The sequence below is a fragment of the Geospiza fortis genome, unplaced genomic scaffold (assembly GCF_000277835.1).
Source record: "Geospiza fortis unplaced genomic scaffold, GeoFor_1.0 scaffold637, whole genome shotgun sequence".
Lineage (NCBI taxonomy): Eukaryota > Metazoa > Chordata > Aves > Passeriformes > Thraupidae > Geospiza > Geospiza fortis.
Genome location: NW_005054515.1, coordinates 106,439 through 132,288, shown reverse-complemented (window position 1 = coordinate 132,288; position 25,850 = coordinate 106,439). Strand labels below are relative to the sequence as shown.

The 25,850-nt window shown below is 49.1% G+C and overlaps 1 protein-coding gene across 1 annotated transcript in view; it reads right to left on the bottom strand.

Moving 5' to 3' along the window:
• The window catches only part of LOC102034033 (cadherin-23), a 122,153-nt gene that overhangs the window by 88,168 nt on the left and 8,135 nt on the right, over window positions 1-25,850 (bottom strand). The window contains 5 exon segments of the mRNA XM_031063589.1: window positions 983-1,141; window positions 1,882-2,031; window positions 10,097-10,285; window positions 12,454-12,566; window positions 22,644-22,722. Coding sequence (XP_030919449.1) covers window positions 983-1,141; window positions 1,882-2,031; window positions 10,097-10,285; window positions 12,454-12,566; window positions 22,644-22,722 — 690 coding nt within the window.

Here is a 25,850-nt window from a genome sequence, read left to right as displayed (position 1 = left end):
GGAGAGCAGGGACAGTGCCTGGGGAGAGCAGGGGGACAAGGAGGGGGCAGGAGGGCAGCTGGAGCAAATGCATTGGAGACGGAGCCAGGCAAACTCATTCACAACTAATGGTAGTGGCAGTAGCACACCTGAAGCGTAGCAGGGGGTTTGGTGCTCCCTGCTGCGATATTCCCCATCCCAGAGGAGCTTTGATACATTTTCCAATGGTATTTCAGCACAGGGTTTTTTTGTGGTTCTTGCACCAGGAAATGTCTCTTCTCCATGAGGATTCCAACCAACCCAGAGAAGAGGAAACGAGCCCTATGGAAACGCTCCCTGTTATCACCACACCTCTGCCTGCCTCTGCTCTGCTGCCAGCCATGTAATACCACGCCCTCCTAAACAGAGCCATTCGCCTCCTTTTCCATCCTTTGCCCTTTTAATGGTGTCACCAACCTCGGTTGGTTGCGGAAGATGATGCTCCCAAGGAGGACAGTGAGAAAAGCCACACCAGGGGCACCATGACCACTGGGGTCGGTGTCTGCAGATGAAATGCAGTGCATTTCTCTCTTTGAATTCCTGGTGTGGCAGGAAACACACACACATCTTCCAGAGAACAGGAAAGGTCAGGACATCTGCTCCAAAAGCCCATGAGAAGCCAACACCCCGCCAACCTTCCATCTTCTGGGGCAAAAAAAGCAGAGAGGAGGGATCACGGAGCTAGGATTACTTTCCACACCTCCCTGGAGAACCATTTTTCTGCAGACACTTCAAGGCAAATCAAACGCATTGTCGTGTTAAAAATGGTTGTTTTGGCTTGGTTGGGCTTTAGTGATTTTGGTTATCAGAGCTTTTCAGGAGGACTTCAGGTTTCCCAGCAGGTGAACCCCACCACCAGCATCTCCTAGTGCTCCCTCTCCAGGCTCACCCTTGGAGAGGGACGCCACAAAGCCAGCACAGGTGCCAGGGACTCGGCAGAGGGAGCTGGGATGCTCCTACTCACGTGGACCTGGACGACGGTGGTGCCCACGGTGGTGTTCTCCAAGAGGCTGACGTTGTAGAGGGCCTTGCTGAACACGGGCCGGTTGTCGTTCTCGTTGATCAGGTTGATTTTCACCCGCGCGAAGCCGACGTGGTCTGGCACGCTCTCGTTTGCGAAGAGCTGGGTGAAACAGGAGGGCAAGGTTGGAGATGCTGGGAAGCTTGGGAGAGTTACCCATCCTTTAGTGGAGTAAGCAAGGCTCTCCTCAGCTCCCTCACCAGCTGAGCCAGCTCAAGGCAAGCCACCAACAGAGTTGGGCCAGGAGGACGGGGAGGGTTTTGGCGCCTGATAAGTGCTCTTAAAACAAAGTTTTATGCTCTATAAAGCTTTTATAGCCCTGTTCTGCTTAAGCTCTTGCAGCTGAGCCTTTGAATGTTGGAAAGAGAAAGTGCAGAGCAAATCTCTTCCCCACCTCCTTCTTTATTATAATTTCCGATTTTTTGGCTGTTTTGTAGTGCTCCGCTGTTTCACAGTGGGGATTGTGACAGAATGGTTGGGGTTGGGAGGAGCCTTTAAAGGCCACCTAGCCCAACCTCCTGCCATGGGCAGGAATATCTTCCACTAGACCCATCCAACCTGACCCTGAATTTCCAGCAATGAGACATCCACCTCTCTGGGTATCCTGTTCCAGTGTTTCACCACCCCATGGAAAAAAACCTTCCTTACCCCTAATTTAAATCAACCATCCAAAGCCATCCCCTCTTGTCCTTATGGCAACAGTCCCTGCTGAAATATTTGCTCCATCTTTCTCCTAGGCCCTCTTCAACTACTGGACAAGAGAGAGGAAGAAGTTTAATGGTCATTTTTGGGTCATTCTCGAAACTGTGGCTGTCCCACAGAGCCCAGGGGTGCAGCCTTACCGAGAATTCATAGCGGGGAATGGTCTCGTAGTCCAGCGGCACTGCCACGCGCACACGGATGTCCGCCTTCCCCTGGACGGAGGTGGGCGAGATGATGAAGTGGTTGGAGTTGTTGCCCACCATGTAAACCTCAAAAACGCTGTTGGGTCCCTGGGAAAGGAAAGAGCAAGGTTGGTGTTTTATTTACAAAATCCAGGTGCACATGATGGGAGTGGGAATGTACCCCTGGGATGAGCCTGTGCAGCATACGGAGGGAAAGTTCCTTTTGCTGGCTGAAGGTGCACACACCACACAGGGGGTCACACACTGGGATTTCACTGCCTCAGGCTGGGGGCACAGCCTGGGTGCCTCTCCCATGCAGAAGGCTTTTCCCAGTAAGGCAGCTCAGAGTGGGAACTGGGAAAACTCCTCCTCTCCCAAGATCCGGCCAGCAAAGCAGCGAGGTCACAGACCTACTGATGCTTTTGGAGCCTTGCTCTGAGCACAGCCCCCTTCCCAGAGCACAGCCCAGCAGAGCACACGAAAAGCAAGCTCAGAAGCTGCCAGAGATGAATTTCCAATTTTCCCTGAATGACCTCCCTCCTATCAGAAAAAGTGGCCAATTAAATGCACGAAGGGGCACTAATAGCAAAAGCTGCCTAAGTGTGACCGCTGAGAGTGGGTGACATGAGCAGAATCTCTGCCTTGCCCTGCTCCTTGCACACCTCCATGCAATCCATGGAGCTGAGGGCACACTGAGCATCTCCCAGGGGAGCCCCACAGCAGGAGCAAGCCCCCAGGACACCCACAGAACCACACAAGGCCACCCAGTGCCTCAGGAGCCCAGCAGGGCTCTGCTGGTGGACAGTGGGAGCATCTCAGGGTAGATTAGCACCTTCCACGAGCTGTTTTAGTGCTGAACGAGGTCGTGAGGGATGTTCCCATCACCCCAGACACACCCCTGGGAGGGAGGGAGCAGAGGATACAGAGAATGGCAGAAGGAAGCATTACTTCCCAGGCTATTTTGTGCCCTACCCTCAGAATGTCAGTTTACAACAAATGGCCATTTCCCACTTCCCACCAGTGACAAAAAGCTACTCCACTGAGGAATTCCTGCCCATGTCTGCTGAGAAGCCCTCAGGATCCCTCCCAGGGCCTGCACCCTCCCTGCAGTACACGAGAGCACCTTTTGTGGCAGTGAGATGCGAGGGGTTTTCTTGGAAGCCAGAGAAGAGTGAGTTTGTTGGAGGCACGAGATAAAAGTTGAAACATCAAAAGAAATCCAAGTATTTGCAGGAAGAGAGCCAGGTGGATTAATTCCCCTCTAGCTGGGGAAGGAGATCAGCTCCAGATACCCACTATCCCTAATTAGCAGCCCCTCCAGTGCCTCAGTCTCCCCATGTGAGGTCTGGAGAAGGGGGATGCAGCTGCCTCTGGGGAGGGCTGCTGCAAGTTGCCATTTATATATTTATTCAGCTATTTATTTTTTTGCCTGGGCCCCCATGCTGCTTTCCTTGCTCCTGGTTCCCAGAGCTTGCGAGCCCCCTGCGGATGCCTGAAAGCACATCTGAATATTCAAATTGTTATCAGCTGCCCAGCAGAAGGGCCTGGCTAAGCCAGGCTCACAGCAAGGACCCCCCACTCCAGAGGAAGCCACAGGGAGCTGCTTACATTTCCCTCACCCCTTCCTACCTGCTCCTGCCACCCAGAGCAAACAACGGATTTGAAGCGTGGTTGGGAAGAGGAAAAACAAGCGCTGCATCCCCGGGCTCTCCAAGGTCCTGGTGTGCAGTGATCACAGCCTGCATCATCTCCTTGCAGTGCCAAGGGTGAGGATGAGGATGTTATCAGTGACCTGTTTGTGTGCTCATTCCCCTCTCCATCCCCTGACCTCCCAGCTCCTGCATGGCTCGAGTTTTTCCCCACCACTGCAAACAAACCGAGCCCCTTGTCCTCCTTTAGAGCCACAAATTAAGGAGCAGCCTGCCAAAGCTCAGCAACCCTCCCACAATAAACCTGTCTCCCTCTGAAACAAATGGACCCATAAAAAGCAGGTTTTGGAAGGAGGGAAGTTCGCTATCACCCAGCGCCGGGATGCAGCCGCGCGTTTTCCAGCTCCTCTCATCCCATGCCAGCACTCGGGGCTTGCCCATGCCGTGGCTCAAGGCTGCTGCCCACTGCCTCCTTCCTGGCAATCAAATCTCTCAGGCAGCACCACAACTGAGGGAAATTTTGTGTTGATTCAGCTCAAAGGCAACTGGAGCTGCAGTTGGGTGTAATTAGGGCTTTGCTCTCCGCAGAGCGTGTAACCGGAGCTGCCACACCAACCTCACACCCAAACCCTGCTTCCAAAAACCCACCCCTGGCTGATCACGCAGCATTTTTGGACAATTTGTGACAGGCCCGGTTGGCAGGCTGAAATCCCCTCTGAAATTCCAGGGGGGGAGCCCAGGGCACAGGCAGGAGCCTGGCAGGCAAGGGCAGGAGCTCAGGTGTGAGATGGCAGCAGGTGGGCACAGCTGTCACCCCACAGGTCTGAGGCTTCAGGTGGGACCTGCTCATACACCTGCTGTGATTAATGGACAAAAATCTGCTCTCCTAGCTTGCAAGCCACGCTCATGTGGCAGAGTTCACCACAAAGCAGGAAATTCCTGCTCCCACCGGGAGGCTGGGGCAGCCACATCAGCTCTTTCAGCTGGGACGGAGGATGGATCATTGTTTTTATTGCTGCTTTTCCACACACTATCACCTGCTGGCTTCATCCATCACTAATGCTCCCACACAGCCCCTTCCTCGTGGCAGCACACCCAGAAATGCTTCAGGAATGAGTCCACCTTCCAGCAGTCACAGCAAATGTTTAGCATCACTTACCAATGGCTATACAAGAAAACAGAGTAAAAAATAAAATAAACCAAATCCCTAGGCAAGCAGACAGAACCATTCCCTGAGGTGCTTTGGTAGGCTGATTTCCTGCAATCATTTTCAGCACAAACTGAACTAGACTTGGGAAAAGCAGCCTGGGAATCCTCAGTTTTGTCCTTTTCACGCTGCCTCAGTACAGATTTGCCTTTGGGTCCCTCAGTGCAATTTGCTTTTCCAAAATGGAGAGCCCTGCCTTCCTGAAGCACAAAATCCAGTGCAACTCCAGCTTTCCTCTCAGTCACTTTCTAGGCACTTTCTGGGCTATTACCTACAACAAGCTACAGAGGATTTAATATCCTTCATTCTGAATTCATTCAAATTCTGTTTGTGTTCTAATCCAAAGAAAGGAAAGAGCTGAGAGTTCGGGAGTGGAGGTGAAGGAAGGGGAAAGAAGAAGTTGGGGTTTTTTTGAAAGGAATTAGTGCCTTTTGTGTAGGATAACTTAGGCCTGGCTCTAGTGAGTCAGACACAAATCCTTCCTCTGAAAACACAGGGCATGAGGGGGGTTATTCCCTGCACCCATTCCAAAGCATTTAACTCAGAACAGCCTCTCTGGGTGTTGCCTGCCTCTCTCCCACTGCCCAGCCAGCTTGGGATCCCAGCACCCCTCTCCCACCCTGTGCCAATAACCCTTTTGAAAGCTCCCTGGGCACTGGCTCCTGTCCCCTGCATCCCTAAGGAACTCACTGGGCTGGCAGGCAATGCAGGATGCCTGCAGCAAAATGCTCCCCAACCCTTCTGATCCTCCTCCCCATGCTAGCAGCCCTATTCTCCCATCTTTTTGTCCCTCCTAAGTGTCAGCCCTTGCCTGCTCCCTCCCTCCTGGAGGAGTTTTCTCCTTCCCTGCTCTCCCCAGGTTATCTGCTGAATTCCACACACGCCTGCACAGACGGGGATCAATCCGAGGCTGCCTCGCCTTCAGCTTATCTCTGCTCCAAATGATTGATTTTCCCTCTTTAAGGGTAATTTGCTGGTGAATTCCATGTATTGCAAAAACCCCTGTGAAATCTAATTCAGCCCGACTGGCAGCTGGCACTTTTGGGAGAGAATACTCGTGTGCCGTCAATTCCCCTTTACAGTTTCCTTGCCATGTAGATCATATTTATAGTGCTTGTGCCTGTCATATGCATATATATGCTCTGGATGAATCATATATTGCCACCTGCACACTCATGGGCACACAGGATATCCTGGTGGGGGTCTCTGGTGGAGCTCTGTGCAACAAAGAGAGCGTTTTCCCAAGGCCCAGATTTTCCTTATTTAAAATTCCCCATTTACCTTCCTCGATATGCTTATTTTAGAGAATTGTTTCAAACTGATTTTAAAATGTCAGGCCATCATGGTGGTGCTTCAGATAGCTTCTGCCCTTTTCTTTCTCTTCACTCAACCATGTAGAGCTGGTTTCCCTGGCATGCCCTGGCAGGGCAGGCTGCTGCTTCCCCTAACAGGAATCCATGGAGCTCGGAGCCATTAGGAAATGGGAGATGCCCTAAAGATGCCCTGCTCCTTTTCCTGGATGGCCAAACCCTTGCCTTCTCCCTGTGATACTGCATCAAGCCACCAGCATATCTAAAAATGATACCTCTGTCTCCAAAATCAGCATCCATGTCTCCCAAATCAGCATCCATATCTCTCAAATCAGCATCCATATCTCAAATCAACATCCATCTCTCCCAGATTCCAGCCCAGCAGCAGATGAGCCCTCTGAATTAACACCAACCTGTTCCCCAGCTCAGGGCTCTTGTTCTCAACCTGGAAACAAACCTTGCTGTAAAAGCAGATAAGTCAGTGCTTTAATCTCCTGCCTCACACACAGGATTTATTCCCCCCTGCAGAACCACCACAACGTGAATGAGGAGAACCCAGCCACAGCCTGGGGGGCTCCAGTTGAGTGCAGGCTCAGCCTGAGCACTGGGAAACCTCAATGGATTTTCCTAAGCAGCTCTTGAATGGCTTGGGAAAGCTGCTCAGGGGTCTGCTCTCTATCTGGCAGGGAGAGAAACTCAGCTGCACGGCAGGTAGTGCTTTTCTCTTGGCTCACAGAACCCCAGAATGGTTTGGGTTGGAAGGGATGGTAAAGCTCAGCTCATTCCAGCCCCATGGCCTGGGCAGGGACACCTTCCACAAGACAGGTTGCTCGAGAAGGCTGGATCAAAAACCCTGTGCAAACCCTGTGTACTCATTTCCCTTTCAGTAAATCCTGGAGAATGCAGAAAGGAAAAGCAGCACACCTGGCTGAACACCTCTTGGCTGCCTCCAAATCCATCTGTGGGGCCACCTCAGCTCAGCTCAGTTGCCTCCTCTTGAGGAGATCCCCATCCCACCTCACAGCCCCAAGACCATGGCCACGTTTGGGGGTGAAATCTGGGAGTTTGCAGGGGCTGGGCTCTGAGGAAGGGCTTCTCCTTGGAGACACTTGCTTGGGAACCTTGTCTGAGAGGTTAATGCCGGCTGAGCTGCAGAAAGGCACTTACAGCACAGAGGGAAAGCCAGGCATAGGCTTTCAAGTGTGGTCTTGTGTGCCTCAGAAATGCATTTTTAAGTGCTTTGCTGAATGGTTTAATCTGACTCCTTCCAAAAGCCATCATTTCAGTTTGTGCAAAACACACCAGAAGAAAGAAAGGCCAAAAACCCCACGGTTAAAAAAAGGCTGTGTGGGCCTGGCTTTGAAAAGCCTTGTTTAACAGCCTTGGCAGCCCACACAGTGTGTGTTAAAGGCCAGACCCATGTGACAGCCCTTTCCCCAGCTCTACAAAGGCACAGTGACAGGAAGGCTCCCCAATAAACCACCCAGACCCACAGGACCCCTGCATGGAGTAGAGTCCAGGCTGCTCCCTCAATCAGCTGGAGGGCTAAAGGAGCAATGCCTGAATTTTCCATGCTCAGGAAATAAATCAATCTGCCAAGGGAATCTCCCAGGACTCTGTGACATAAGGTGGGAGGCAGGAGACAAACTCCAGCAAAGTGATCTTCCCGAAGACTCTGGTTTTGATTTCCCGTGTCTCAACCCATCTGCTCTCATTTGTTTCTCTCCCTGCTTTCCCTGGAGATGTGTACAACTCTCCTCTGGTTTCCCTCTGCCCCTCACACAAATGAGTCGTGTCATCTCCAGTGCTGCCAGAACAGCTTCTGTCAGCCACGTCCTCAGTCACATCCCTGCCTGAAGTTCTCGGCCCTTGCCAACACATCCCTCCACCCCTGCACCCACAGAGAGAAGAGAGAGCCTGGTGCCACCTCAGCCACCTCGAATCCAGATGGTTTGTAAACCCCTCACAGCTCTCACGGGGCACTTGAGCATCCAAAATATCTCTTCCAGGCAACTCTCTAACCTTCCTGTAGTTTGTTTCACTGAAACTTGGTGGGTCTTCAGGGCTCCACAAATACTTCTCTGGGAAGCAGTGCTGCCTGCAGGTGCAGTCCTACTTCTATCTCATACACATCTTTTTCACAAGCCGGGCATCTTTTCCCTTTTTTTCCCCCCCAAAGTGCTACCTTGACAGTTAACCCACTTGCAAGCATCCATGAGAGGAAATAAGGAAGATCCATCACAGGATAATGCAGGAAAAAAAAGTAACCAATTGCTTATAACTTTCCTCCCTCCAGATATTCCAAGAATCAGCTCTCCTCTGCTTCTTATCAGTGAAAATAATGCCACGGTCAAAGCAATCTGTGTTAATATGATGGTCTCTCAGGACATGTACAGCAAAACTCCTTCAGACTCCCTTAGCACGAGAGATCCTCTCTCAGCAGTTTTGAAAATCTCAGCTAATTCTTTTGGGGAAATCTCAGGAAGTTAAAGAAATACATCAAAAGAACAGCGTGTATTTTTTGCTGCTGCGATGGGGAAGGCGAGGCTATTTTTTATTCTCCCATTTTAAAATTAGCAAGGCTGAAAAGTGAATTCTTGAATGGGAGTCACTCCAGTAAAATGAGCTTTTAACCAGAAATAATGACAGATCCTTCATCCTGGTGGCACAAACAGAAGTGTTACAATGCCCTTCAAGAATGGATCTGCTGACATCTCTCAGCAAGCACGACAGCAGCTCTATTCAGAAACTATCCTAAGCATCTGTCATATCCATATCTTCTTTATTAGCAATTGACATTTTCAAGAAAAAACAGTCTCTTTATCTGCTTAATAGCTCATCTGCACCTCTTCAGGCTGAACTCATAACTCCTGCGTGGTGACATCATGTCACCAGTAAGTTATTAGTCCTGTGTCATAATCACTTCAGATGGAAAAAAATGGGATTTCTGGGTGGCTTGACGAGACGGGGTGAGCTCCACCCAGGGCTGGGGAATAGCAAGTCCATCTTCTCAGCCAGAAAAGGCAACTTAAAGGTGCACATTTTAACTGACCCACGAGGATTTGGGGGTTGGGGGTGGGGATGTTTTGTTTCCCATTACCTGAAGCATCAGGTAAACATCCTGGTGATGCTGGATGGAGCTCTGAGCCACCTGCTCTAGTGGAAGCTGTCCCTGCCTGTGGCAGGGGGGTTGGAACGAGCTGATTTTTCAGGTCCCTTCCAACCCAACCCATTTATGATGGCATTTATTCTGACAAACCCTCTGCCCTCATCTCCTGCTCAGCCCGAAGAGGAACAGCAGGAGCCTGCGGGCAGAGCCTTTCCCAGCGGTTTTGGCCAGCTCACCATGAGGTGTCAGCACTGCTTTGGAGCAGGCAGCGTGGCGGGGCTGGGGGGGGACCAGCACACAGGAGCAGCCAGACGTGAAGTGCACAAGTCAAATAATCAGAGTAATTGAAGGCTGGGAGCCCAAGGCTGGAACAGAGGCTGCAATCCCAAACACGGCACGGATCGGCGCGTGACGAACAGGAGCTCCGCTGACACGTGGGAGGAACGAGCCTCCAAAGCTCCTGCCTTGTTTGCAGTGATGAACTGGCATCCCAGTCCTCCCCACTCTGAGGGGCATCTCCTACATCCTCCCTGACTTAGCTTGGGGCTCCTGCCTTCCCTGTCCCTGGCAGGTCCCCCCTAGGAGCCCAGAAGGAAAACTCCTCCTTTGCTGAACCAGACTGGCAAAGCAGTGCCTGACAAGAGCCTTCAGAAGCAGCCAGGGATCAGCCTCCCAGACAATCCTATTTTCTGGCTCTCAGGGGCCCTGCAATCCTGACTGCATTAGTGCCTGCACACTAGAGGGGGAAATTGGACTGGGGGTACACAGCAAACAGAGCAATGGCAGCAGTGAGAGCTGGAAAAGGGGGTGTTGGGACAGAACCATGCAGTGACTTCTCCCCTGCCCACCCCAAAACCCAACCAGTGCTACCCCGCAAAGGAGGGAGAGGAAACCTCACCTCATCCTTGTCCTGCACCTGGATGAAGAGGGGAAGGGCAAAGCCCACCTGGGCCAGCTCTGGGATGGACACGCTGTACTCGGAGCTGTTGAACTCGGGCGCGTTGTCGTTGACGTCGATGACCAGGATGTTGAAGGTGGTGGTGATGCTGGCGTTGGAGGGCGTGCGGTCGTCGTTCAGCTCTGTCCCCTGCAAGGAAACAGAAAACAGGGCAGCCTTTGTTCTCCAGAAGGAATGAATATAAGGAAAGTGTGCACAGTGGACACTCTTGCAGCTTTCTCATCCTCCACTTTGCCACGGAAGGATTTTCCAAGTGGCTCTGCCATCGTTCCATTAACACACAGAGATGTTGGCCCAGCTTTCCCATCACTCATGCTTTAGTCTCACAAAAACCTTCCCAGGGGTTTAACGTTTCCCTTAGGATGGCTGTGGCCAAGTTCTCCTGCAACAGGTTGGCAGGACTTGGAGTCACACAAGAACAAGTAGGAGATTTCCCTGCCACAAACATTCAAACAAAAAAACGTTCCTTGTGAGATGTAGGGGACAGACCACAAAAGAAGGGGCAAAGAGCACTCCTGCTCTCTCCTCTGCCATCCTTGATGTGGGACTGGGAGCTGACAGTGAACCACTCAATTTGCTGAAAAACATAGGGATGGAAAACTAGGGCACCAGAGGAAAAGAAGACTTGGACCTTAAAATAGGTTTGGCAACATGTGTCTAAATACAGAGCTGAGTCATGAGTCCACATCACACCTCTGTCTCAAGAAGGACTTTAATTCTGCCTTCCCAAAAAGAGACTGCAGATTTTAATGCCAGAGAAGCAGGACTCATGAAACAGCCTTTTCAAGGCGAGTCCCTCCTCTTGTCCTTTGGATAATCTTGCTTTGCTGTGGGCATGGAAAAGCAACGCTCTCACGACCCACACGGCTCATTGCTATTCACCGCTTCTGCACACAGCAGCAGAACAGGCTGATCCCAGCGAGGAGCAATCCAGCTGTATTTTCACTGTGTGCTCCAGGATGAGAGCAGCAGGGAACATTTTGGGTCCTGGGGATGCGGGATGCACAGAGCTGGCATTTGCGGGAGGATGCGAAGTTTGTGGGGAGAGGACATGGAAATCTGTCAGAGCAACAGAACGTGGCTGGAACTCCATTGTCATGCAGGCAGGAAAACGGGCAAGTTTTCAGGCTCACAAACCTTTCCAAGATTAAACAGATATTTTTGTCCCTATTAAAACCAGACAACCCACCCTCTCTTGATTTTTGAAATTATAAAAGCCTGAACGAAACGATACCAGGGGCGGGTGAGGATCTCCTCCTCACACACAAAGCTCCACAGTGTGAACTGTGTCTGGGACCTAGAGGGGTGATTTTTTGTGCCTCTGCCCCTCTCCAAGGAGGCATCACACTTGCCAGAACAAGAAGGCAATGTGCTGGCTGCCTCCCTCCCAATCAATGACCCTTCCTACGCTGCTGATTTTTCCCCACCCTGGCCCAGCAGAATCCATACTTCTAAATGTGTTTCCAACCAGCTGCCCAGCTTGGTATTGATTTTAATTACAGGGCTGTGAGCAGAGCCAGGGAGTCACTCTCAGGTGGGGCTGGTGGGGCTGGAAAGCCACGCTCCAGTGCCTTTTCTTGACAAGGCAACTTCCAGCATCACTCCCTCCCCGTGCCAGGAAGGCACAGATGATGCCCTGTTACACCACTGCCTGCTGACAGGACAAAATGTCGTGTTTATCCAGGGCTTTGGTGGGGAGAAAGAGGGAAAACAGGCAAAAGTAGGCACAATTCAGGTGCCTGGGTATGTGTCTGGTGCCATATGCAAGCCTGGGGTATCTGCATGCTGCCAGTAGGCAGGAAGGCAAAAATGCCCTCACACATCATGTTTTGGGCCACCAGACAAGGGGACTGTTGTTGCCCTGATTTTTTAGGATTTTCTAAGCCTTCTGATGTTTACATTCTTGTGACGAACTTTCTCACACACTTTCTGTAAATAACTTACTGTTTTACATTCTTTTATGGAGGAGGAGAAATTTGATGGACTGTTGGTTTGTCCAGTGTCATTGGAGAGGTGGCACTTTCACCCTCCAATCCACTGTCACTTTTGGAAATCTGTAAATGTTGGGGTCGGAAAATAAACTTCCCTTTTCCACCTTGAGAGCATCAGTGTGTGCGTGTGTGGTGTTATTTCATGTCCTATAGTGACAGACTGTGTTGGTCAGCACATCATGGCTCTGGATGCCCAAGAGAACAACATCCCCCAGATTTGCAGCATTATCTGGAAATGGCTGTCCCCAGCAGGATGTCCTCCCCATCCTGCTCTGTCCATATGCTTCCCAGCTGGAGCAGTCTCACCTTCACTGTGAGGACAAATCCAGAGCTGTAGAAAGGATTTTCCCTGTCCAGGGGCCCATTCAGGGTTAAGGCTCCACTGATGTAGTCCAGTGCAAAGATGCTGTTGGTGTTACCTGAGAAAAATAACAGGAATGTGAGCACAAGCAGCTGGCACAAAAAAGTGCTGGAGGCAACAGGAAGGGGAGCAAGAGGACACAAGCTGCAAGCTGTGGGCTCTAGGAACCTGGCACACCATTCCAAAGTGCTTTGAAATCTCATGGCTGTAACACTGCCCTCCTCCTCTCACCTGTCCCAGCTCAGGGCTCAAAATGGGGCTCTCCTTCCACAGCCAAAAGCTGCCAGTGCTGGAGGCAGCTGAAGAATTTCAAAGGGTTTTAGTTATTAAAATCTGCAACAGCAAAGCTGAAAGCAGGACCAAATCCAGCTGCTCCCCTCTGAATGACCACCTGCATTTGCAGGGTACTGTGTTCCTGAGGTGGGCATGGCCTCCCTCCTAAAATCCAGGGGTTAAAGGACATCAGCCCAGGATAATCACAGGGAGGCACAGATGGACCAAGCCCATGAAGAATTCTCCACAAACAGGTGGTGGTTTAGCTTGCCAGAGGGTGCTGAGGGGGATACAAGTCCACATGTACTCAAGGAGAGGCTGCAGAGCTTAAAGAAAGAAAAAAATTCTATCAAGTAATAGAGAAGCCTCACACAGCTCAGGAATTTCTTAGCTGGATGTATTAGAAGCCAGTGAAAGTATCAGCAAAATCGTGTGGCACTTGCCCTGCTTTAATGCTCTTGCCATATGCATTGACCCTGTGCAGCTGCCTGGTTTTCCTCTGCTGGAGCCAAATTTGGTCCCTGTGTCTGTCCCTGCGTGCAGGCAAGCAGCCAGGATGCCACTGAGCATCCCATCCCATCCCATCCCATCCCATCCCATCCCATCCCATCCCATCCCATCCCATCCCATCCCAGCTTGAATTCTCCTCTGGAATCGGACACCCAGAGGGGATGAAGACAACATGCTCTGTGGGAATCCATAAAATCAGAGGGTTTTGGGAAAGCTGCAAAAGGCAGGCCTCAGACACAGCAGAACTGTGATTAGAGCTAAGCAGCAGCCATGAGATTGGTCAGCAGAAAAATTATGTAAAAAGTAGAAAAGTAAGGACAAATAGAACAATGGTCTGTGTATTAATGCTTGTCTAGAATAACTCCCTAAGCTGCAGAAAAGTTTATCTAGAAAGATATTAAGAAGTTTTAAGCTTAATAATGGAGCTCTGTGCATTGTGTTTTAAGGCTTAAAAGCAGGTCTTTTATTTGAAATAAGCAAGCATTGTTTTAACCAAAGGTAAAAAAAAAGGTACGTGTGCTTATAATAATTAGATAGAACTACTGTCAATGTGCTTTTGCTTTGTGTGATTGGTCAAAAAACTTATAAAGTGAGTTGTAACATTGAGTTCTTTGTCTACTGCCTGGGATGGGAGCTGCTGGCATCTTCCCATTCTCTTAACCATTTAATGAGGCTGATGCTGGAAAATAAAACAGCTCAAGGCACGTTCCCAGCAGCCCCGTCCTGTTTGTGATTTGTGCATAGACCCTGACCAACGATAATGCTCGAGTGTCATGGCCAGCAGACACCAAAAGGACAATGTCCTGCTTGGGAATGTGCTGTGGCAGCTCCAGGTGCTCTGCCTGTGAGCCAGACAAAAGCCAGCAGTTGGTGTGTGGAGCCTGGGACACCTGACCCCAGCCTGACACAAAAGCAGAGCAGGCTGCTGAATTAGTGATGAGCAGGGAGGTTATATATCCAGGCATATGGTCACCCACACAGCTCCCCTCAGCACCCTGAGGCATGCAGAAACCCCTGGAACAGACACAGACAGGAGCCAGGAAACCCTGCAGGTAAATTCCAGTCATCCCAGTCAAAAGGAAGTAAAAAATAAATCCTGTCTTCTCAATACATCTCAGCACGAAGGAAACACACACAGCATTTGTCATTTCCCTGGAAGGGAGCTGCAAGACAGATCTGCTGCCACAGAAAGTTGTTTCCCATCACTCAGCATCCACCTTGCTCCCTTCCAACCCCTGTTGGATCACAGCTGCTCCTTCCTTGTACAGCAAAGCTGCGAGGGCCCTGACGAAGGAGGAATGGTGAGGAGGACTCCATTGATATCAGAAGGCTAGTTAATTACTTTATTATACTATATTATTCTATACATCTAAAACTGAACCTGCCAAGCACTCAACCCTGCTCACGCTGCTCTGAATCCTGTGACTGTCACCCAACAGTCCACACACACACTCTTGGCCCTGATAGGCCAAGGAAACAAAACATCCTCACTTTGGATAAACCATCTCCACGTCGCATTCTACTTTTGCACAAACACAGGCACAGCAAGTGATAAGAATTGTGTTTTTCCTTTCTCTGAGGTTCAGAGAATGTGAAACCCAGAAGTATTCTTGGGAAGAATTGTGCCTTGCTTTTCTCTGTGAAGAGGAATGTGGGGTTACATCCTCAGGATGGCCAAAGCCTCCAGGTCTGGCCATCCCCTCCCTCCCACCCCAGGAGCCACCTGGCCTCTCCTCTCTCTCCCAGAGCCCTAACGTGCCCTGACACCTTTCTCCCCATTACTGAGCCATTCCATCTTCCTCCTGGACAGAATTCCTCCCATTCCTGTCCTTGCTTCTCTCTTCTCTCCATCCCCAATGCCCCACTGGCCGCTCGCCAGCTTAATGAGCTCACCAGGCTACTTAAAATATTAGCAATGGCCTTGTGGGTTTTTTCCCTGATCTTTTGCTGCTGAACATGAAGATCTCCAGTCTCCTCCCTCGGGCAATTCCCCTCTTTCCATCCTGACTTCCCCCTTTCCTGCTGTAATTTATGGCTGACTCCTTGGGAAGCTTCTTCTGCTCCCAGCTTTGAAGGACGCTTCTTCTGCTCCCAGCTTTGAAGGACAGGAGATGGATGGGACTGTGCTGCCAGGCATTTAAATGCTCCAGGACACCAGGTTGCCATGGTAAAGTTTGTTCCTCAGGGTCACCTCCCCCTGATATGAAGTGTAATAAAATGCAGAAACAATGGAATTTGGTGGAATTAGGTCAATAGGGGAGGAATTTGACTAAACACAGTGCTGTGTTACGTGTCCTAAAAAGGGGTCATGCATTTCACATTTGACCATGGTGCTTTTTGAAGGACGGGCAACTAAACTGGGGGCCCAAAGGCCTCCCAGGCTGCAAATCAGAGGCTGTTCTCTAGCTCATCCTCCCCAACATTCACCCTATGCCCACTGGGGCTTCCTTTCTACTAGCAGAGAATTCCTGGCTTTGCAAATTAGCAAATTTAGAGGAAGAAATGTCTCCAATAGCTCTGACCAGTGATCCCTGCTGAAGCACTCACACTGCTGAACAATGCCCATTTCCCGAGATGTTTTCCTTGTCAAAATCTCTCTGATCATCTTCATGTGCCTTCACTCTCCAGAGAACAAGGGGGAAAATAAAATAAGGTGGGGAGAAATTAGCCTGTTTTATCTTTCCTCTCTCTGGAGAGACCAGAGGTACACGCAGGAATGTGGCAGAAATTAAAGGATGGGAAAGGAAAGGCTGAACAGCAAAAGGGGGGGGCAGAGAGAAGGAAATCAAGGCAAGAAATGTTTTAAATATCAGAAAAACAGAGGGAAAGGGGAGAATGACAACGAGAAAAAATTGAGAACTTTGGGACTGCAGCATGAATCCACTTCTGGCAGACTTGTTGATCCCACCTGGCAAAGAAGAGGCTTGCTCAGGACCTGTAAACCCAGCTTTTTGTTATGACACTGGTCAAGAAGAAGGAGAAGTTTCTCATCCTGTGTGCAGGTACAGGGGCAGCAGCAGCTCCTGCATACCCTGCAGCCAGACAGGAGCCTGGGAAGGCAGGCACTGAGGGGATGCTGGGCTGGGAGCACTGGGATGGATCACAGGAGCCCATTCAGAGTGTTTTTCCAAGCTCATTGAGGAACGGATGGTGGCATAGGCATCATTTTGGAGAAACACTGCTATAACGAGGGGTTTTATAGATGAGAGCCATAATGTTTAATTGCCCTCAGCCAAGCTCTCAGTTTAAAAAGGCTGTTAAAAGTACTGGCTCAAACCCAGAGAAAGGAGGAGGGGGTGGGGAAAAAAAAGGGAAAAAAAGAGGGAAAAAACCACACTATCAATATCTCCTCCTTCCTCCCTACCCCGTTAGCCTTGAGCACCTTTCAAGGGAGAGGTGCAGCTACTGCCCTGCTCTAGTGAAGAGCCACCTGTCAGTCAGGGCTTTCCCAGGGCAGGATGATTTCCCCACCTCCTCTGCAGGAAGGGCTGCTCACGTTGGGAGCTGGGGCTGAACTTGGAGCGGGTGACTTTCACGAGATGTGAAAGGGGAACCCATCACACACCTTGCTCCGGATAATTTATTAATCAAAATGTGCTCCGTCAGGGCTCCTCGGGCACAGAAATAGATGCTGTTGGACGTGGTTCATGGAGTCAGCAACAGACACAGTTATTAGCAGATAAATAGTCCATCAGCTGCCGTGAGCACCTCGCTGCTCTTCACCTTGAGCTTCTGCCCCCAGGCTGCTGGCAGGGAAGCACTGCCAGGGCAGGGACCTTGCCCCGTGCTTAAATTCAAAGGCAACAAGTAATTTCCAAAGGAAAACTGGTTGTTACAACCTGAGCTTGTTGTTACAAATCGAGATGCTGTATAAAAACAGTGTGCCCTCCTCCTCTTGGTTTGCTGCTCTTCTGCGGAGATGCAGCTCTCTGGGATAACGGATCTGAGCCCAAAGCTGTGTGCCAGCACTGCTTCTCACATGCCTGCTCTGCAAACAGGCCCTTTTAGTATCTTTCCCCGAAGATTTGTCCATTCTAGCAGAACTTGTGATCTTGCAGAGCCACAAAAGGAGCTCACACCAAATGCTCGCACAGTTCCCTTTTTTAGAACGGAATGTACAGTACAAGGAAATAAAAGGAGGTATTTATCACCCAAGGTGCAATTCCCCTCCCAGATTTCCTGGGAGTTGTGGCCGAGTACCAGAGAGGAGAACAGAACATGCAGAGTTTCTGCTCTGAGTGTAATTCCACACACAAAAGGATTCTGAGTCTTGGACCACAACCATTGTTCCCCTACATCATCTCAAATGGGCTTTTTGACATAAACCCCACATTTCCAGGATCCACAGCTTTCTGAAAGTCCTCCATGGAAAACCACCTCAGAACCAGAATTCCTCCATTAAACCACCTCAGAACCAGTTGTTTTTGCTAGCCACGACATGAACAGAGGTGGTCCAGGTTCATTGTTCTCCCCTGGTGGTGAACATTGAATCCCAGACGGATTTGGGTTGGAAAGGACCTCAGAGATCATCTCATTCCAAACACCTTCCACTAGACCAGCTTGCTCAACCTTGAACACACACTAAATCCCAAGAAGCTGAACAGGAAGTCCCAGAGATTAAGCAGAAAAGGTGCTTTTGTTTCCTGTTTCCACATAAAAGGGAATGTATAGTTTTAATTACAGCGGGCCGTTTGCTGGGGGACCACCTGCCACGCAAACCATTATCCCAATCATATCTCTTTCCAACGACTCCTGGATTGCCAGGGAGCCAAAGCTAGATGCCAACACGATGACAAAAAACAGCCTGCAGGAAGATGGGGGGCAACTGAGCCAAGGGAAGAGGGGCTGTGACCGCAGCCACCATCTTTGCTTTGTGCTGTCTCATCCCCTTGCATTGGCAGGGTGGGAACAAACAGCTTTTGATGGATAACTCGGCGCCAGGCACTTTTCCACCCATCAGCGTGTCCTCCTACCGAAATGTTCTGCTGTGATGGCTGCCTTTAAATCACACAGGAAGGCCCTCCCAGCAGCTGGAATTTATGAGGGCTTCAACACCCCGTCAGTTCACCGAGCGAGGAGAATGTGGGAAAAACTGGAGCGAGGTAGGGAACAGCAAAACGAGCAGGTCCCCCCTTCCAAGGGTGCTCCCCCAATATCCGGTTTAAGGGTTTTAGGGAAGTGCTTTGCTCTGCCTTCTTTATTAAGTCAGGTCAAGCTACGGAGGGGGATGTCAGCAGCTGAGGGCTTGGAGACCTCTTTGGCCACTTGACCTTTCCTCAAGGATTCATGCTGCACTTTCATAAAGAAGGCAGTGGGCTCTGTTAAAAGCACACATGTTCTAAGAGTCCTACTGCACTAATTAATTACTCATATATACATATTATATATATAAAAAATATATCTATGACATTTTATTCCTTAGCAGGAAATCCAGAAGATGGAGAACAATTATTTTCAGCTTCCCTCAGACTTTTGTAACTCACACTTCTGTTGCATTGTGCAAATGATGATTTTTAATTCATGTTTCCCTCGGGGTGCACCAGCTTAAGGAAGAGAGGCTTTGCTAGAAACTGCATCAGTCTCATAAAACAATCCACTTGGGGGGGGTGGGGGGAAGAACCCCACCCTGAGGGTTTGTGAATAGCCCTAAGGACCATCTCTGACTGAAAGCTCCCTCTCCTCTCCCCTGAAGGACTTTCCAAGCCCCAGGAAGGACGTATAGATTGCCCTTGTGCAATCTCCCACTGCCCATCCATCACCGTACCTGAAATGTGTCAGGCAGGGAGAGACTGACATGTGGGACCCTGTCCCCTGGGTTAACCCCTCAGTGCCTGCCCAAGCAGCACAGATCACCTTCACACCCTCCTGCCAGGAGACTCCAAGTCTCCTGGAAATAAATGAAGCCCAAAGTTTACTGCTAGCAAGCAACACGTGAGTCAATACGTTTTCCTAAGAAGAGTTCGCGGGCTGAAGTCTCCTCCCACTTATTAATTAAATTGCTGTTTAACTCACGCTGAAAATCCTTCCCTTAAAGAGCCAGAGGATTCCCCGTGCCCCAGGCAGTGTGCAGAGGCAGCAAATGTGAAAACACACTGCCGTCTGCAGGGCTGATCCTGCCCAAAACTGCCAGGGCCCTCCCGATTCCCGCCGGGAAAATCAATCTCTGTTAGCCCGGAGAGCTCCCCTAAATGAAAAGCCTTATCTAGAACAGGTCGTGTTATACAACAAGTCACTGGCTTTGCCTGGGAAATGAAAGATGATGAGGCAGAGTCCCCAGCACAGAGGCTATCTCCATAAATCTGCCAAAAAGGAGCTGTGGATTACTTTGCTGGATTAATTATCTGTCCTTCAAACAGAGTCCTGACCTCAGTGGCTGAGCGTCTCCAACCTGTCACTGCAGCCAGGGAGGGAGGGAGGGCTAACACAGGGCTCTGGCCACAGGAGAAGCAGCAGGAACACCCTCTGGAGCAATGGGAGCCCTGGCACTGACCAGCCTGTTGGCACAAGGGGCTTGAATTGTGAGGTCTCAATTTGGGTTTCTTTTTCTATTGGGCAGTGAGCCCGGTCCTGGTAAGGTGTGAAGTGAAAAAGTTCATTTTCCTGGAGTTAAAACACTCTGAGGGGAAGGAAGGGGCAGAAACAACTGAATGGCTTTTTCCTATTAGATATGGAAATGATTCCCAGCACAGGCAGGACAAGCAGCCAAAGCCATGGCACAGCTACACCAGCGCTCCTCCATCATCTCAGCCTTAACAGCTTTGTAAGCTGGCGGCATAAAGCTAGATCTCAAGTCTTATTTTATGTGGTTATGGTTAATCTTTTAGTTTTATTGTGTTCCTGTCACGGGAGGACCTTGTGCTGGAGATAGCTGTATAAATAAGAGCTGCTGCAGTACATCCCCAGACGTGGCTGCCTGAGGGATGGAGCTGAACGGGACAGCAGCAATTCCAAATTAATTTTTAAACCCCACCTCCAAATCGCACCGATGCTTTAGGCATTAACACCAAAGGTATGATGAACTGCCAGGCGGCTTCTCAGCTCTCTACTGCCGGATATACCAGCCCAAAAGGCAAAAGCAGACCAGCCACATGCTAACCCTGTGCCCAAAAAACTCTGAGAGCTGGGAAAAGGCATCATGCATCCCTGCAGGGGAATGGGAGCAGCATCATTGCCACCTCCCCTCCTGGAAGGGAGCTGAAGAGCCAGGTTTAATTACTACTTCTACCAGCCACTTTCACTTTTGCTTACGGTTGGTTTCTAATTTAATTTGCTTCCCCGTTCCCATATGTTAGGCTTTTTTTTTTTCTTCTTTTTTTTTTCCTGCAAAATTGCCATAAAAATTTTCCAGCTCAGGCGCAAAAATCTGCTCGCTGACCTTTACCATAGTGATTGAGGATAATGAGAAATTAATTAGGCTTTACCTGCCTGCCAAAAAGGAAATGGCTTGCCTTGGCTGAGCAGGATTTTGGAAGCACATTAGATACCAGTCCTGTGTCTGGACTCTCACACATCAGAAAGCAACATCAGCTCTGTCCACAGAATCTGATCTTTCCCATCCAACCCCTTCTCCATAAGACCCTGCTGATGACAGGAGAAAGATTCCTGGCCAGTTAGGAAAACACTTTGTAATTCTCATGTTTGGGGGAAAAAAAATAACAGTGCAAAGTAGTTTAATCGCTCTTTTGATCTGTTCAGCTGGATTCTCTGGTAGGAGAGCTGCCCTCACCAGGCAGGACTGCAGGCAAGGGTTAAGCTCTTGGCACACACAAGCAGATGCAAGGCTGTGTGCAGTGATCTCCTTGCAGCTCTCTCCATGTTCCACCTGGATCCCAGAGAACCCTGATCCTCCCTCCACCATCCCACTGCCCATCCAGGATGGCCAGGCTGACAGCTATTTTACCATCCTCACCATAATTCAGCAACCTCTGCAAAATCAGATTGATGTTTCAGTCCAGTCTCCAGTGAAAAAGAACCTGTATCAGCCAGAAGAGAGTCCCTGCTGCACCTTGGCCAGCTGATACCCACAATCTGGGACAATCTCTTGAATAAATTGCAGAGGGAATTAGAGGGAATAAATAATCCTCGCATCTTCAAAGGCTGGATACTTGCAGTCAGGATCAGTGGACTTGAAAGTCAGGGTGAAATCACCTTGACCCTTGAGGCTGATTAAAAGAGGGTTTGAAATGGCTGGGCTTTAAGGAAAAGAAACTGGGAAATTATTCCTGCATGTGGGGACAGCACCTGGAGCATGTGGCACAGCGGGGAGGGGAGGCACTGCCCCTGTTTCTTGCTGGAAAAAAAAAAAACCAACCCAAAAAATGATGCCAGGAAGAGGGTTACAACCCACACCCACCAAGCTGGTGCCTCGCTCCTGGGTCACCCCAAGCAGTCTGTCTGTCCTCACCAAAGCAGCATCTGAGTGCAGCCCTGGGAGCATCAAAGTCAGCTGGGCTATGGCAGAGATTGCTGAACTCAAGGCATCTTAAATGAAGCAGGCCCAAGCCCCCCAAAACTGGCCTTCCCACAAGGCAGGTGGTTTTATCTGGAAACACCTTCCCAGCCTGCCCTGCCCCTGCCCCTGCTGCCATCAGAAGGGATCCTCAGGCTATGGAGCCAAAGGGGCCAAGCATTGCCCAGCAGTGATCCACTCATCCACACCAGGAAGGGTTCCCAGGCTTCAGAGCCAGACTGCAAAGACAGGCTCAATCCTGTCAGAAGGCACAAAGCCACCACCACTTTACTTAAGCTTCCTCCTCTAGCTCTGCACCCTCACAGGCCCAGTCCTTGCATCACATCTTCGGAAACTTTTGGGAAATACCACAGAAACCACCAGGAGCTGTTCAGTCCATACTCAGTCCCATTCCTTCCTGGAACAAAACATCCCCTCTATGGGGCTGTGTGAAGCCAAGCTGTTTGTGGCTCATCATTTCAATGTGAAAAATTTGCTTGGAGCTACCTGGTCTAGTGGAAGGTGTCCCTACCCATGGCAGGGGGGTTGGAACAAACATCTTTAAATCAGTCTAAATCATTTTATCTATTCTACTCCATGATTTCGCAGGGATGGGATGTACAAAGACTTATTGCAGGGTTATCCCCTCCATCCATCCATCCATCCATCCATCCATCCATCCATCCATCCATCCATCCATCCATCCATCCCTCCATTATCCATCTGTCCATCCATCTGTCCATCCATCCATCATCCATCCATCTATTATCCATCCATCATCCATCCATCATCCATCCATCTATCCATCCATCCATCCATCCATCCATCCATTCATCCATCCATCCATCCATCCATTATCCATCCCTCCATCCCTGCTGTCCCCTCCATGCCCCCAGGACTCACCAGACACAATGGTGTAGCCGATGCCCCGGGGACGTCCTTTGTCCTGGTCTACGGCCGTGATCATCCTCACGGTGGTGCCCTGGGGAGGGACAGGGGACAGAGGTGTCACAGCACTGCTGGGGCTGCCACAATGACCTGCACCTCTCACCCTGGGCCAGCTGCTGAGGGACAATCTGTCCTAGCACATGGCAGGTCATGGAAAATCCCACTGCCTGCCCTCGAAGCAGCTCAGGCTCAGTACTCATCACTCTGGTGCAAGTGTTGATCCACTCTGCTAACCCACCCCAGGATGTAGCTGGGAATGCTGAGGGCATCACAACCAGGAATCAATTCCCTTTCACCACCACCTTGAGTTTGATCTGCCATTGGCTTCCCAATTTCAACCTGGCCTCTTCTCCCGCTGTGTTCCTCAGATGAGGCACCCCAGGCAATAAGGGCTGCTGACACTGACCATCAGCATCCAGCTGCACAACTGAGTGAGCTGAAGAGATTTTAATTGAAACCCTTGAGGAGGAGAAGGAGGGCTGGACAGATGCTGAGAACCCACGGGCAGGAGCTTCTGCAGCTGCCAGCTCACCCACCTCATCCTCCATCCTGCACTGTTCCTATAGCCCAGCAGAAAGATCCAAGAATCCCCCAAAACTGACAAGAACAACATAAGAGGGATCCAAAATTCTTGTTTAGCTCCTGAAATAAAAATATCCTGCTCCATAAGTCAACTTCCCCCGCCGCAGTGCAGTGAGCCCCTGTGAATACCAACACATGCACATGCCCGTAATTAATGTAGTGTGAAAAAATTTACAACTCAGCTGTTCTTGTTTTCATTGGCTTATTAACAGTGGGGAAAGCAGCAAAGTTTTTATTATTTTTTTTCTTTCCCCTCAAAGGAAATGTCAGCAGAGGCGTTTGCATATCTAACGAGGGAGCAGAGCGGGTCGGCAGCCTCGTGCTTGCCCCGCAATCCATCATTTGAAGGCCAGAGGGAAAGCTGAAACATCACTGGTGGAAAGAAGGGACTCACAGGACTTCCACATCCCTGTCCCTGGGGGCTGGATGCCGCTGCTGGCCATAAAGAAGGCTCTGAGGGCCAGGCAGGCTGCCTGTTCCCTGATCTCCGAGGGCATTCCAACAGACTCCTTAAGTAAATCCATGTTATTAACCGAGAGCATTAGCCATAAATCCCAGGTCACTGGCCTCTGAGCAGCACTCGGCTGCTGAGGCTCAGCAGCCACCCAGAGAGCCTCTAAATTACTGACAATAACTGTGCTTTCCCAAGAGCACAGAGAGAGAGAAAACCACTGCCAGAGTGGGGAAGGAGCAGGTGGGAAAGCAGAACAGGGGATGTGGGAAGGAGGGCAGGGCAAAGTGGAGGGGAAGAAAAAGGGTGATGTGTTTCAGGGTGTGGTGATGCATTTCAGGGTGCCCTGTCCCAGCATAGTTTTGCATAAATTATAATGTAAAATTACAATGCAAAATTATAATGTATAATTTATAATGTATTATACTTTATACTATACACTCTCTCTCTATATATAGTTATATATATATATATACACACTATATATCTATATTCTCTCTATGCATATTAATAGTATTATATTATTATACAGTATAATTATATATCATATATAATTATATATTATACAGTATAATAGTATACTCTATAATAAATAATTATACAGTATAATAGTATTATACTGTATATATATACTGTCTATATACTGTACTGTATGTACATATATATACTCACTATATATGTATATAAATAGTATTATATTACACAATCTATATATTATAATTATAGATAATATATAATTATATATTATACAGCATAATAGTATTATACTGTATACATATACTGTATATATACTGTAATGTACTGTATGTATATATATACACACTCTATATATTGATATACTCTATATATATGTATATAAATAGTATTAGATTAGAAAGTCTATATATTAGAATTATATATAATATATAATTATATATTACACAGTATAATAGTATTATAATGTATATATATACTGTATATAGACTGTACTGCATGTATATATATACACATTCTATATATATCTATATACTCTATATATATGTATATAAATAGTATTAGATTATACAGTCTATATATTATAATTATATACAATATATAATTATATATTATACAGCATAATAGTATTATACTGTATACATATACTGTATATATACTGTAATGTACTATATGTATATATATACACACTCTCTATATATCTATATACTCTATATATGTATATAAATGGTATTAGATTATACAGTCTATATATTATAATTATATATAATATATAATTATATATTATACAATATAATAGTATTATACTGTATATATATATACTGTCTATATACTGTACTGTATGTATATATATACTCATTCTATGTATAGCTATATACTCTCTATATATGTATATAAATTATATTATACACTATATATTATATTTTATGTGTTATTATATATTCTGTACTGTATTATGCATTACCCTCACATTCGGCAGAATCAAATTCAATCTTTAATCTCCCGAGCCCACGGGGCAGGTAGGAGCCCCTCCCGTGCCTGGCCCAGCGGGAGGGGCGGTGGGAGCAGGCACCGGGGCCGTGTGACAGCTCCCTTGTCACCTGTCACACGGCTCGGGAGCGGCACGGAATGGGAATTGCCTCCTGCAGAGGGAAGGCAGGGCCCTGCCACGGCTGGGGAATAGCAATGGGCCGCTTTGTCTGCGGGAGAGGCCCCTCCTGGAGGAGCCAGGGGGAAGGGCTGGAGGCAGAGATAAAAGGGTGAGCGGGGATGTGGCAGCAGGGGAAGTTTGGGAGGGGTGGAGAGCGAATCCACTCGGATATCTCAGCCATAGAGCTGCCCACGGGAAAGAAATTATCCAGAGATTTGATCACAGGAATGAGGGCTGTGAGGGACCACGCTGAGGTTCGCCCTCTGCCCTCGGCAGGCCCGTGATGATGATGATGATGATGATGATGATGATATCCTGCTGCTGGGTTTTGGCGTTGGGGCTCCCCCCCGTTCTCCTTGCAGCCTTCTGCTCCACAAGCACCTCCTGGGGATGAGCCACGTTTCACCAGTGTCCAAGAAACACATCTTGGAGTGGTGCTGGCTTCCCTACCACCCATGGATGCCACTCCTGGAACCACAGCAAGATCCTTCACATCCCACCTGGT